The sequence below is a fragment of the Sciurus vulgaris genome (assembly GCF_902686455.1).
Source record: "Sciurus vulgaris genome assembly, chromosome: 11".
NCBI lineage: Eukaryota > Metazoa > Chordata > Mammalia > Rodentia > Sciuridae > Sciurus > Sciurus vulgaris.
In genome coordinates this window covers 113,503,118-113,518,057 of record NC_136472.1, presented here as the reverse complement: position 1 = coordinate 113,518,057, position 14,940 = coordinate 113,503,118, and the positions used below count along the sequence as shown (strand labels likewise).

General features: G+C 37.9%; 2 protein-coding genes across 6 annotated transcripts in view; both read right to left on the bottom strand.

Moving 5' to 3' along the window:
• KMT2A (lysine methyltransferase 2A) overlaps positions 1-14,940 on the bottom strand; it is a 79,871-nt gene that overhangs the window by 34,669 nt on the left and 30,262 nt on the right. For all 5 annotated transcript variants that reach the window (XM_079105220.1, XM_079105221.1, XM_079105222.1 and 2 more), the window contains 10 exons: positions 11,392-14,042; positions 9,934-10,111; positions 8,525-8,759; positions 6,960-7,024; positions 6,113-6,490; positions 5,597-5,670; positions 4,891-5,022; positions 4,220-4,333; positions 617-763; positions 108-203 (listed from right to left, as the gene is read on the bottom strand). In XM_079105220.1, the coding sequence (XP_078961346.1) occupies positions 108-203; positions 617-763; positions 4,220-4,333; positions 4,891-5,022; positions 5,597-5,670; positions 6,113-6,490; positions 6,960-7,024; positions 8,525-8,759; positions 9,934-10,111; positions 11,392-14,042 (4,070 nt within the window). The remainder of the gene's footprint in view (positions 1-107; positions 204-616; positions 764-4,219; positions 4,334-4,890; positions 5,023-5,596; positions 5,671-6,112; positions 6,491-6,959; positions 7,025-8,524; positions 8,760-9,933; positions 10,112-11,391; positions 14,043-14,940) is intronic.
• The window catches only part of CD3E (CD3 epsilon subunit of T-cell receptor complex), a 137,056-nt gene continuing 132,775 nt past the window's right edge, over positions 10,660-14,940 (bottom strand). Inside the window, exon 5 of the transcript XR_013757880.1 lies at positions 10,660-10,687. The gene's annotated coding sequence lies outside the window, so the exon portion shown is untranslated. The remainder of the gene's footprint in view (positions 10,688-14,940) is intronic.

The window sequence follows — 14,940 nt, the reverse complement described above, 5'->3', positions numbered from 1 at the left end:
ATTGTTACACTGACATCCTCAAGTAAGTATATACCTATTAAAATTTATACAAGCCTAACTTATAACCCACGACAATTCTTCTGAAACAGCATAATGTGCATACTCACCCAAACTTTCTTTTTCTTTGTGGGTTTGGTGGGGTAGTTTGGTCCCAGGCACTCAGGGTGATAGCTGTTTCGGCACTTATTACACTCCAGCAGTTGCTGTAGGAAAATATAATGGCAAAAAGTGGGCATCACGACACCTTCATTAAATACCTTTTACTTAGCATTTCATACTTTTCTTTAAGTGAGTATAGTGCACCATTTGAACAGCTTAAAATTTCCTCATACACCACTTACTCCCAACTAAAATATAGAGATTTATTTCCTACCAAAAGTACTCAATAGGTAATATTATCAGATAATTTTTACTTATTTTTGGAATTTTTTTCCAGTATCATAGTCTCCTCTATGATTCCAAAATTCATTTCCACAGAATCAGGCAACTGATTATACTCAATTAAAGTCAAAACAGATTAAGTCAGAGGAGAAAAGAATATAGATACAAAACCCCAGAGAAGAAGGCAGAAATGGAGAGAGGAATCCTCTAATAGTTCTGTTACTATGTTTTGTACCTTGGTAGCCTGATGCTGCCTTCCACAAACATGACAGAACTTGCAGCGACGACAACACCAATTTTCCAGCTGGTCCTCCAGAGGGCGCTCGTTCTCCTCTAAACAAAACTTGTGGAAGGGCTCACAACACACTTGGCAATACACAAACTAAGCAAGAAGAAGGCAACACAGAAGTGTGTCAAATAACAGTGCGGGAAAAAATATCAACCCTACCCCACTTACATACTTTGAGTTTTAGGAGTTCACTGGTATATACAGGTTGAGCATCCATAACCCCAAAATTTGAAATTCAAAATGTGCCAAAATCTAAAACTTTTTGAGTGCTGGTATGAGGAGAAGATCCCATACCTGATCTCCAACAGCTCACCATATACCCAAACTTTGTTTCATGTACAAAATTATTATAAATAGTAAGAAGTTATCTTCAGGCTATGTGTATAAGATATATGTTAAACAAATGAATTTCATGTTTAGAATGGGGTCTCATCTCCATGATTTTTCATTATGTATATGTAAATATTTCAAAACCTATGCAAATAGCCAAAATCAAAAACACTTCTGATCTCAAGTATTTTAGAAAAGAAATACTCAACCTGTACTTAATTCAACACAGTGAATTAAATATAGTCAATGGGCAATGCAGGGAATTCAGGGAACTAAACTACTAATGACAGTAGAATTAACAAAGTAATGAAATAAATATAACCTAAGATTTAACAGCAAGTGCCAAGTACCACAGGAGACATAAAAGCTGTGGGAATGTAAAGGAGTTGTAGGAGGGCTTTAAAAGCTTTTACAATACACTGAACGACTGCACAGTTGTATCTTTTCTATCTGTAATTTTTAAAATAAATAACATTCAATTGCTGCAGTGGTGAACACTTGTAATCCCAACACTTGGAAGACTGAGATAGGAGGATAGAAAGTTCAAAGCCAGTATCAGCAATTGAGGAAGACCCTAAGCAATTTAGTGAGACCCTGTCTCAAATAAAAAATAAAAAGGACTGGGGTGTAGTTCAGTGATAAAGTGCTCATAGGTTCAATCCCCTATACCCAAAAAAAAAAGTTATTTCCAAATTGATAAAGCATTGTCAAAAATACTAAGGAGAACCCCGAAATTTTTGCCATAAAGTAATTATTGGGACAAGTGATCAAACCTAAATAAGGTCTACATATTAGATAACAGTAATGCACCAACATTAATTTCCTGATTTTGATAATTATACTGTGGTTATAAAGAGGATATCCATGATTTTAGGAAATACAAACTAATAGTTATTGGCAAAAGGGCTTACATCAGCAACTTACTCTCAAATTTTTAGAAAAAAATTTATATCTAACAAAAACGTGAAGTATTTCATTTCTCATTCTTTAAAATATATTCATACAAAGAGAAACAAAGAGGAAATAATTCATTTTAGGAATCCTGTGAGACTGTTGTACACATCTATACACAATTTCGATTAGAATGCTACCACCCTGAAAAAAACATAAATTTAATCATAGAAGTTGAAGGACTGGTACTACAAAAAATTAAGTTATCCCTGTGGGTAGTGTATGTGTGGATGCAAAGCATTAGTCCATGGAGGAAAAAAGAGACTGGCACTTAAAAACCCAATATTCTTAGTCTCAGTGACATTTGAAGCAACCCAAGCACTTATAACAATGTTCATATGAAGCAGAAACGAACTATCTACTTAATAATGAATACCAGCCAACAACTTGTAATTTTGCTAATGCATAATTAAAATAGCAAGTAGGCAGAACTGAGTCTCTCAGCTAGTTGTATCACTGATTGCTCGACATTCAGATTTTAACCAGGCCTTGGATTTTGTTTTGTGACTACTGAATACATTTGTGATGACTAAAAAGTTAAGTAGGTATTCAGGAACTTCAGAATTGTATTGGTCTTAAAATTTATCCCTTATGAATTATAAAATATCACTTCCTATTTAAAATTGTGCTTTTTCCTTCCTTTCTCATCCTACTGCAGAAACCTCAAGAAGATAAAAATATAGAAAACCAAGGTCACCCATAATCCAATTATATTTTTAATATGAAATAAATCTTTCAATTTTTCTACATTTTTACTTCATTTATTATTTATTGGAGTGCTTTACTACTGAGCCTCATCCCCAGTCCTCTTTATTTTTTATTTTGAAACAGAATCTTGCTAAATTGCTGAGGTTGGCTTTGAACTTGTGATCCTTCTGCCTCAGCCTCCCAAATCACAGGATTACAGGCATGTGTCACTGCGCCTTGCCCTATGTATATATTTTTAAAACATTTATTTGAACCCAAATGAGGTTATGTGATATGTATACTTTGTAACCTGCTCTTTTCACTTGGTGACATGTCATGGACATCTATATTAATATCAGACTATATTATCATATTTGCCCATTATATACATGTCCTATCATTATTTTAACCCAGGCTCCCTACTGATGGACTCTGGAGTTGTTTCTATTATTTATTATCATGAAACACATGAAATAAACTCATATATAGATAGATAGTGATATAGACAGATAAATAGATAGCTAGACAATTTGTTAACTTTTCTAAGTATTTCCTTAAGACAAACATGTGAGCCAGGCATGGTGGGACACACCTTTAATCCTAGCTACTTGGGAGGCTAAGGCAAGGGGACAGTCAAGTTCAAGGCCAGCCTGGGCAACTTAACGAGACCCTGTCTCAAAATGAAAAGGGCTGGGGATATAGCTCAGTGGTAGAGTATTCCTGAGTTCAAGCCCCTTCTGGGTTAGAGGATATTCCCATTTTAAAGATAAACATGTTATTTCCAAGTCAGGCACACTGGCCCATGACAGTAAACCCAGTTACTCAGGAAGCAGATGCAGGGGGACCTTGAATTTAAGGCCAGCCTAGGCAACACAGAAAGACCTCATCCAAAACAAAAATACTTATTTCCAAATAACTCCCTCAGAAGGAAAGATTGTAACTAATTTATATTTCTACCATGCAAAAGTTCCCATCTCTGCATGATTCTTTCTACCATGCTTTAATTTCCAGTTTTCAGTTACTGGAAGGGTTAAACCCCCGCCTCCCTACACGGCCACATTTTTTGTTTCTCATTTTGTGAATTATCTGTTTCTATTCTTTGTCTATTTTTCACTAGGTTTTGTTCCTTTTTCTTATTAATTGTCAAAAAGAGCTTTTTATAAATAAGGGGGCTTTGGTAGTCAATATGAAACAATCATCAATATTACATTGTATGTTTGTATAAATATGTAACAATAAATTCTATTATACATAATTATGCCAATAAGAAGAGAAAAAAGACAAAAAATTAAATAAGTGAATAAACGATTGACAACATTCCTTTTTATAAAAGGACATTATCATTTTCCCCATGTTTAAACCTCTAATAGAAAAATCAGAACTCTAATAAAAATTGAATTTAAGAAAAGAGACTACTACTCTAAAAAGCAGATTTTTTTCTGAAATCTCCAAAAAATATTTCATTAGCTGATTCGAACAGGGATAGTACCTGCTAAATACCAACAAAAAGAATAATTTTTTATCCACAGCAAAAGAATCCACTGTTATAGTTTCTAGGGTACAAAGAAGCAGGATACTTACCTCTACATGTCCACTACTGGCACAGAGAAAACAAACCACCCTGGGTGTTATAGGAACAGAGGTCAAGATTCCTAAGCCTCCCATCTCCCACACATTTTCTGCTTCACAATCCTCCTGTAGGCAAAGAGAGAGATTACTTATATAAATTTTATAAGGGCCTGGATTTGTAGCTCAGTAGTAAAGCACTTGTCAAGCATGCATGAGGCCCTGGGTTTGATCCCCAAAAGTGCAGAAAAGCAGAAAAGAAAATTTTATAATGACAAAATGAGGATAAAAAAAAAATCACAAAATCAAAGTGATATCATAAATTTTAAAATCTCAGACACAAACTATCACCTCTTGGATCAAGTCTTACTACATATACAGCCAAGATATACTTTGACTGAAATCTCCTTAGTTTTGCTAATTCAAGCAATCATCAGTTTGTGAGTTACTTTCTCAGATACTGCTTAGGATGGACAGGTTTTTCAATGGCTGTGTTCTTCAGGAAATTTTAAAAAGTGGCCTCACAATAGTGACTAAAGTTCTTACACACCTGAACCCATATACTAACCTACAGCTATTATTCATTCTTCAAGTTGGTGATGATTTCCTCTCTTTCAACACTTTTCAGCACCATTTTCTTTACTTAAAGGCCATGAATAAACTGCACCATCACTAAATACCTTTACCTTAAAGTCCACTCTGATCCTGTGGACTCCATCTGCAAGGATTTTTTGCTTAGAACTATTGCCATTGGATAGAGTGCTGAGGATGTTCAAAGTGCCTGCATTCTCCTGCTTATTGACTGGAGGAGGTTTTTCCTAAGGAGACAAAAGGTGATTATAGAACAAAACCACACCCTACTTCCTTCACATTTTCAACAGGCAATAATGTAAATGCCACACCTTGTTAATAAATCTGGAACATATGTTTACAACATAAGTATTCTATAACAACACAGAAGTAATATTCAGAAAATTCTTAACTGGGCTGGAAATGTAGCTCAGTGGTATAACACTAGACTCACATGCAGGAAGCAGGTTTAATCTCCAGCATCTCAAAAAACAAAAACAATTAAATCCTCTGTTTCTGTCCATAATAAATAAAAATACTGGACACAGGTAAAGGTGATTTTTACAGGCAAATCTTGCTACAGTATGTTGTATGTTGAGAAAAGAAAGTGACCTGCAGAATAAGCAAATTCTTAGGCTACAAGGTGTGGGGTTCACAAATAAGCAAACACAAGAAAAAGAGACCAAAAAAGACATAGGCTAAAGCCTAGACCCAAACGAAATTGGTTAATTTACATAATTTTCAGTTAATCATGAAAATGTCAAGGACCTACAGAACAGGACACATCTCTGAGAAATGGCAGAGAAACAAATCTCTCCTCACCTTTTCTTTTGGTTTTTGTTTTACAGGGATACTTGGGCGGGGAGCCACTTTTTTCGGTTTGCTTTGCTCTGGACCTAAAGAATTGAAAATAGAGTGTGGTCAAATGCTGGCAATGAATACTTTAGGCTCAACTGCCTGTGAAGAAAGGGGCATTAGAAAAAAACAAAGAACTCCAAGAATCACACAGGAATATATATATATATATATATATATATATATATATTATTATTATTTTTTTTTTTTTTTGCTTTTCTTTCTTTGTTATTACCTAATAGTTAAAAAGAAAGTTAATTTTCTAGAACTGAATACTTCAAACACTTTTAGGTTTCCAAATGTTATTACAGGGCTGGGGATATAGCTCAGTTCATGGAGTGCTTGCCTGTCAAGCACAAGGCCCTGGGTTCAATCCCCAGCACCGCAAAAAACAAAAACAAAAACAAATGTTGTTCCAGACACCAGTGGAACCACACTGTACGGCACTATGGTTCATCATTCCTTCCTGCCTCCCTTGCTTACCTGACTCTAGTGGTGGAGGCTGCTTTTTCTTGGGCTCACTTGGAGTGGTCTTGGGAACTTCTTTCCTCAGTGGTGCTGTGCTAAGTGGCTGAGGGGGGATGACTGGTGCTGTCTGGGAGACTTGCTTGCTGGACTTCCTGGAAGCAGGAGTGGTGACTTGTTTGGGCTCAGGCCCAGGTGCAGGGGCATTCCCTTCCTCAATCTTTTCCTCCACTGGCTTTCGTGGTAGAGGCTCACTGGTGCTCTTTTTTGGGGCAGGATCTTCGCGTGCTGATGGGGGAGGTTTCTGACTAGAGTCCACCAAGCTTTTCACAACAGTGCTCTCTTTGCTCTCTTTCTTTTCACTGGTCTTAGACTTTTTCTCTTTCTTTTTCACAGCTAGGAGAACAACACAACAAGATCATCTATAAATATGAGAAAAATTTTAGTTAAAATAGAAGAATAGAAATGTAACATCATCTTGTTCTGTTTCCTGCAGCTAAAGTTGGCATTGAAAGACTCAAGAAACAATGCCAAGTTGATCAGGTGAAGTAGCTGTATTTTTATTGCTCTAGGAAATGGGATGAATTATAATTTTTATATGAATTTTTTTAAAGTTTTTTTTTTTTTAACTGTGGATTGTCAAACATACCCCCCAAATATAGGGAAGAGTCAAATAGTCAAATGAACCCCCACGTACCTATCATCTAGCTTCAACAACCATCAACTCCCCGGGAAAGAGTAGAACTTTAAAAGAAAAAACAAAACAAACAACAAAAAAACCCCTAGTATTTTCTTTACGCTGAAAGTATACAACAATGACATAAAAGGAGGGAGATCTGGGGGGAAGGCCTTTTCACAACACTACCTTTAGCTTGCTTCTGAAGGTAGGCTTTGGAAGGCATCCATTGCAGATTCTGACATTTTCGCATCCTAGGCAAACAAGGGATAAACCATAAAATAATTTGCATTTAAAAGAGAAGCAACTGAAACAAGTGATCATTTGTCTGCAAAAATCAGCGAATCTTTATTCAAGTTCATTCTGACAGCTGAAACAAGGACTGCTCATTTCTCAAGTTAAATATGAGCCTTTAAAATCCTTAGATAAGCAATTTTACCTACCTTTAGAATCTAAAAGATGCCAATTATTTCAGAAATGGGCCTCAAATTTCTTGTAACTTAATACTAACTAGCATCCACACAAAATGATTAATTAATATTTCTTGAAGTCAAATGAGTGCTGCCTCCTTTTTGAGATTTAATATTCATATTTATCCAAAATGGTCTAAAAATCAGCCAAGTGCTTTGTCTGTCACTGTAATGCTATAGGTGTATCTCATGGCTTTGATAACTTTCATCCTTATGGTGGAATGAGACAGACATCATTACCCTATGTTCATGTATGATTACACAAACGGTGTGAATCTACATTGTGCACAACCATAGAAACGAAAAGTTGTACCCCATTTGTATATAATAAATCAAAATGCAGTTTGTAAAAATAAAAAATAGATAAATAAAATTTAAAAAAATAAAATAAATTTAATGAAACTCAAACTTCAATATGAAGTCTAAAATTCTATAGTCTATTCCAACCCTTCAGTGCAATTATATCCTGTTATCATGTACCTTTTTGTAATATGTGAATATACTCACTTTTTCCCCCAAATGGCCTAAGACAAAATTCTTGCTTAAGGACAGACCAAACCAAAGCACAGAAACTATATCCCCTGACAGAGTATTTCCTCCAACTATGCTTTATAGTAATTACTTTCGTGTCATTCATTCATTCAGCAAATATCTACTTGTGTCAGGTACTTTGTAAGATGCTCAATTACAAAAATTTCTGTCTATTGGACTCTCCTGGTTCATTTTCAACAAATAATCACAGAAGGCAGAAAAAGGGAAAAAAGATAGGGTATTCTTAGAATCAGAGAGCACAGAAATTTAGGTAAGATATCTCCAAAGTTTCCTGCATGTCATAAAGATAAAAGTGGTTTCAATTGGCTCAATAAATATTATGCTTAAATTTGTCAATTTTTAAGAAGAACCCCTCCAGAGCTGCACTAATATGGCAGGCACCAGTCACATGTGGCTATTTATATTTAAATTAATTTAAAAGAAATGAAATTAAAATATATTCCTCAGTCACCCTAACCACAAGCCAAGTGCTCAAGAGCCCATGTAGCTAATGAGTGCCATACTGAACTGAGCATACACAGAACATTTCCATCATTCTAGAATCTTCTATTAGGGCATTTCTTATTTAAGGACAGCACATCACAAAATCCAACTCTGCAACTAATCTTACAGCTCAAGGAGATTCAACACAACCACTTTCAGTTTCAAAAAATGCATCTCTGCAACAAACCAGAGATAAATAAGCAACCTTCATGACTGGGAGGCCAATACCTCAGAGTAAGACCCACTTACTTGCAGCACTGCTTCTTTATATTGCGGCCACCAAACTTGGGCTTGTCTAAGCAATTAGTGCAAACACCACAGTCTTCAGGCACCTGGCAGCCAGGACACTGCCCACACCGCCTTGATCTTCGTCCTTTCTTTACTGGAGGTTCCTGAGGTGCCTTGTTTCTGGTGACAGGCTTAATTGGTTTGATGGGTGGAGCAAGAGGTTCAGCCTCTTCTGAGCCAGCAATTGATGACTTGTCTATTAAAAGAAATGTGTCATTAGTTCCAAGGGAGTATCCCCATTTCCTTTTTGGGAGTAGAGGGTGAAACCCTTAAAATCCCTTTGAATCATTTGATACGTTCAAACCTCACTTTAACTGGGGTAGTGGGGACTGTATGTACCCAGTGGCACTCTACTCTTAAGCTACAGCCTCAGGCCTCAGTCCTCCTCTCCCCACCACCTCCTTCTTTTCCCACCCCCCCATTTTTTTAAACTCTTTACTATTATTTTTTAAAATTTTCATAGAGTGACTTGCTAGGTTGCTAGGTTGTCCAGACTGGCCTTGAACTCATGATCCTCCTACCTCAGCCTCCAAGTTTCAGGGATTACCAGTATGCACTACCATGCAAAAATATTCATATATAGAACTCAGAATTTGTTCTAAGTAATTATTTAAATGTTTAAAAATACCTGTACCCTGCAGCTTGATGAAAGCAAAAATCCAAATACTAAAAACAAAACAGTCTAACCTAGAATCAAGAATATGAATCGAACACTTCTAAAGATTCTCTAAGTCTAAATTTGTTAAAAGCTGCAACCCAACATTTTAGAACTATATGGCAATTATGAGAATGTGCCTCATAGACCTCCAATTCCAGGGAGTTATAACTGACCAAAGGTCCCTCTGAAATCAGTGATGAAAAGAGGCCACATGGTTGTTCCCAGGGAGTGAGCTGATGCATCAAGATACCAAGGTAGGCTTGTTCCTGAGAAACACAAGTCTCCTCTGACAGCCAACTTTGTTCAAGGACTCCCTGACAGTCTTGCCAAACTTCTTACACTGTATGGCAATCTAAGAAGGTTCTGCCCAACCTCCCTTCCCTGTCTTCTTGCATTAGAGTCTGACAGCTCTCCCAGTCTTTCCAGCTACTTCCCCCTTTTCTTTCTCAGGCATTTCCCCTGATAAAATCCTTACACATTTAATCCCCTCTAATTATCTGTTTTTTTGTTTTGGTTTTTTTGCAGTACTGGGGATTGAACCCAGGGCTTTGTGCTTATGAGGCAAGCACTCTACCAACTGAGCTATATCCCCAGCCCTAATTATCTGTTTTTTGAAAGACCCAGTTTATGAACAACCTACTGGGCATCTTGGAAAGATTGGTGAACAAATCCAAAGACTGCTTATATCCCAACACTAACCCCTCTGACCTACCATCATTCCCCATGGAAGACAAAATCTTTTCTCGTTCTTCCCATGGTAAGGCACTCAGGGTGGGCATGTCATCAGGAAAAACAGCTCGTTTTCGGCCAAGGGCAACAGCAGCTCTTCTGCAGACATGTTTAATCCGGGGTCCTCGCACAGAGGTCTCTGATGAATCACTTTCTTGACCCTGAACACAAGGAAGGACAAAAAAAAAATGATGATCATACATATTGCAAATATAATTAAAGTATACCTTAAAACCAAGGTATACTTGAGTACTTCATTATGATCCATCAACAAAACATGCCACTAATTATTTCCAGCTGATAAGCCCTATCAGTACACAGACATCAACTACTGCTGCATTCAGAAATTGGCAGCAAAAAGGCCTCTCATCAAAAAATAGAAATCTTCCATTCCCAATTATACTAATTCTTTACAACTCCCCTCACAATTCAAGCTGCCAATCTATATTATGAAAAAGTTCAATCTGGTGTCAATAGTGCTATTCTAACTATAGATTATTTCTTATATTTCCTTGATCAACAGAAAAGTGGGGGGAAACAGTCTACAAATGGAAGTATGAAAGACCATGCCTCCAAATATAAGTATCCAAAAAATCCAACATGGTGTCAGAAATAAGTCCCAATACACTGCTACTTGAACTCTTTTTTTTGGGGGGGGGGGGGGGTGCTGGGGATCGAACTCAGGGCCTTGTGCTTGCAAGGCAAGCACTCTACCGACTGAGCTATCTCCCCAGCCCCTACTTGAACTCTTAATTGGTAGAATTTAAGTGTAAATATGGCCCTAAGGGGAATTACAACAACAACAATAAAATCTAAGTTTATGGCCATCTTAACCTAACACAGTATGTTAGAATAAATGAAGATACATCTACTACATAACAAAAATGGCTATACTTGGTAAAAATTTGTTTGGTGTCATCTTAATGAACTGAATTCTACATTTTTTTCTGCTTCATGATTTAAGGCTAAGGTTCTCATTTGTATCTCACAAACATCTATTATCTATTGCTCTAATCATTCCCTACACAGAAGAGAATGTTCTCCAGTTTTCCATTCTTTCACAGATATTAAAACATGACTATAAACATGTACCTTCAAATTTAAGCCACGGCTTGTACCTCAACTTAGCAATCTCCATACTATGATTCCTCCCTATCTTTCAGCTACTTAGTTCACCACTTTCTCTGTACCAATCCAGCTATCCACTATTTTACACTTTTACATCTCTACCCACACTGTTCCCTCCACTTAGAATGTTAATGCCTTCCCATTTTCTAATTATCAAAATCTTACCAGTCTGTGAAAAACCACTGCAAACACCACCCCTCCATCATACTTTTCATATAGTTGGATGCAACTGAAACACTTGGCTTAACTAAATCTAGCCCATAGAAGGGGCTCAGTAAACTGATAGTTTTAAAGGCAAGGTGCAAAAGAGTACCTGTGCTTTGGGCTGGTCAGTTTGTTTAAGACTCTTACTCTTCTCGATCTTGCAGAGCTGGGCTTTGGCCTTTTTTAGGAGGCTGGCAACCCTCTTGTCAGTCATTGGAAGCTTGTCTGCCTGAGCCAACATGGAGCCTATGGAGGAAGTGGAATGTTTAACAGTGCTAGATGAAGGAGTAGAAAGGCAGAGGGTTTTCTCCTTCTCCAGGGATGGGGCAGTTGGGCCGAGGTCCAAGTTGTTTTTTTCCAGATTTCCTCTCCCTTTCTTTATAAGTATTTTGGTTTTGACAGCTGTTGTATCCCCAAGAGTCACAGAAGCAATATCAGTCCCAGAATCAAGTGATGAAGACTTCTTCCGCCCTGTTGCTTTTTTGGCAGAAGATGAAGTGGCAACATCTTCACCAACCACCTTCTCTTTGGAAACCCTACCCACAGGATACAAAGCAGAACTACTCTGAATTTCTGATCCCTTTTTCCTTTTCTCTTTCCTTGACTCCCGCTTATTCTCCTTTTCTCTCTCCCGGTCTCTCTCTCTACTCTTGTCCTTCTCCACACTCTTGTCAGCATCTCGATCTTTGGACAGCTCCTCAGGGGCCTTGTCTTTATTTCTCCCCCTCTCAGTCTGAGAGCCTGGAGTAAACCAAGGGAAGAGAGGAGTAGGACTACTTGATGAAAATGGCTCTGCTGGAGCACTAGTCGGCTTCCTTGGTCTCTGATTTTTCTCTGGAGATTCCCCAGACTGAGTCAGGGAATGAGAAGGAAAAGTAAAAGTTGGGTTTAAGGCACTAGTGGCAAGAGGACTCACAGAAATGCTTAACGAGGAAGAGACAGAAGACGGGGGGGTGAGAGGTGACAGCTCAGAAGTACTTAGCCTTCCGCTTCTTGTCCTCATAGAGTGAGAAGGAGATCTTGGTTCAGATCGAATAGGACTAAACACTTTCCTTTTCCTTTTTCTATTAGATACTCCTGAAGAGGATGTTCCAGCAGAAGTTCGATTACTAGGCAAGGTTACAGACTCAAATATTCTTGAGTGTGCCTCACTTGGAGTAAATCTTGGAGCTCTCAGAAGAGGGCTCCTCTTGTGCATATCAAACCTTGTTCCAGAATGGAGTGGTGAAAACAACCTGGCTGAAGCAGCAGTACCAGATGTAGAAAAACCAGATGCAAAGCCAACATCCTCGGGAGTTAGTGGAGGGGGTCGGAAATTATCAAATATTGGTTTGCGAATCAGACCTTCTTTGGCATACTTTGCTGAGGAAAAGTATTGTGGCTCTGACCTAGAATGCTTTAAAGAAGTCCACCTAAACGTTGGCTCTCGCAAAATAGATTTTCGCTTCCCTTGCATGGGAGCAGCAGAAGCAGGCAAAAATGGTGATGCTAAGGGGATTGTTGGAGGCATAAGCCAGGGTGTGTGGTCAGAGATACTGGAGGCTGGCTGCAGTGGAGGAGGGGGAGTAAGCAGGGGTGGAGGTGGAGAGGAGGAGGTCTGCTGCGGGGGGGCACTCTGCAGAGTTGATAATTTTTTAGTTGTTCTAGATCCAAAACTTCTCTCCGACACTGAATACCTTCTGCTTCTCCGATCATTACTCTCATTTTCTGGGGACTGGGAAATAGGCAGTGGAGTATGAACTTCAGGGGTGTCACTCCGCTCTTCAGGAAGTACCTGAATCTCCTCAGAGGCCTGAGAATCTGTGGAGGTAACACTGGGGCTGCTAGATCGAGAGGAGTCTGAAGACATTTGAGAGGAGTGCTGAGAAGCTGCACTTGATTTTTCAGAAGATCCACAGGATGTGGCACTGAATCTACTATTCGGTGTAGACTCTAGCCGGGCAATTTTAATGGGAGGGTCATAATCCTCATCCTCTATAAACCGCCGAGGGGTTTTAATGATCCGTGAGGAAATAGCACTAACAACAGGCATGATGAACTGTCGGATGTTTTTGACCTGTGTCTTCACCTTTCTTCCTTGCAGCTGTGCTGCTTCTTTTTCAATTTTCTTTTGAGCCCCCTTTTTTGCCCTCTGCAAAAGTTGCTTAGCAATTGTTGCATCTGTCCTTTTAGAAGAAGGAATAATCCTGACTGGCTTAATCCTTCGAGGGCTTTGTCTGACAACTGTCTTATCTTCTTTCGTGGGTGGAGGTGTTCCTTCCTTCTCTTTCCGGACCTTCTGGGGCTTTTCCAGTTCAGAATTAATGAGGAGACCCGAAGGGGTCTTTATCCGTTCTGTTGATGGAGGCCGTCCTCGCCGTCGTACAATCTGCACCCCTTTCCTTCCTATTTGAAGCTTCCCTGTCTTAAACTTAGACTTGAGAGGAGAGAGTTTACCTGCTCTTAATTTTTTAATCTTTGTGGCTTGCTGAAATGTAGCAGAAGGTGTCCGTTTAATTTTTTTCAGGGTATCTTCTTTGTTTCCCTTTGGTAACTCTGAAATGTCCTTTCCATGTGTTATTTTGATTTTTACTCCAGGGAATGTGGGAGGTCTTCCTCTCTTCTTTTCTATACTTTTAGAATCTTTTTTCTTGATCTTATCTCCAGATTTGGTCTCTGATTTATTTAGAGGGGAAAACACAGATGGGTCTGAGAGGATAGCTGAATTTCGGTCAGAGCCACTTCTAGGTCTCCCGCGAGGTTTTCGAGGACTAGTTTTAACTGTGTATAGAAATTAAACAATGAAGAGCATATATTTAGCTGTGTAGTTCAGGTCTTAGCTAAGCTGAATATAATTTAGCACAGGCCATTTTGTACTGAACTCAACTGGGTCTATTGAGTCAACAGAACATCTTAATTATGCTTAGTTTCTTTTCACCAAAAATTTGTCTCAAAAAAATCAAGTAAATAACATTCCACCTGAAAGAACATTTAATTACTTTTTGACACAGAAATCAATATAATAAGAGGTTTTCAAATGCAAACTAATTTTTCTACAACTTCAGATGAGCAAGTTCTTTTCTGAATTCAAAAACAATTTTTTAAAATCTATACTACCTTATTCTAGCCATTAACAGTAACATTTAAAAACACGCTTCCAGTAAATCATCCCACCTTTTTACCAGCATTTTGGCTTTGAATAAATTTGAACAAGGTGCTTTTCAAACAACAACATACTAACTTTTAGAGGAAAAGTCTCCCGGGCAGCTCAGCATCCTACAATTCAATCTGTTTTATCAAAGTAAACTACAAAAGTTTTATTGAATAGGAAAAAAATCATTCATAAGATCTCAGAATAGGGCTGGGGTTGTAGCTCAGTGGTAGAAAGCTTGCCTAGCATGTGTGAGGCACCACGTATAAATAAATGAATTAAGGTCTATCAACATCTAAATATATATATATATATGTATATATATATATATATATATATAAAAATATCTCAGAATAGGTCACTGAACTCCGTAGTATGTGAACTAATCAGTGAAGTGACAATAATGATGTGTCCACTAATCTACTTTCCTATCTAGTGGCTCTTGAACTACCAATGTTAAGAACAAATCAGCAATTTATTAAATCAAATTACTTCTATTCTAATAAAGGGAATTTGTCAATTTATAAA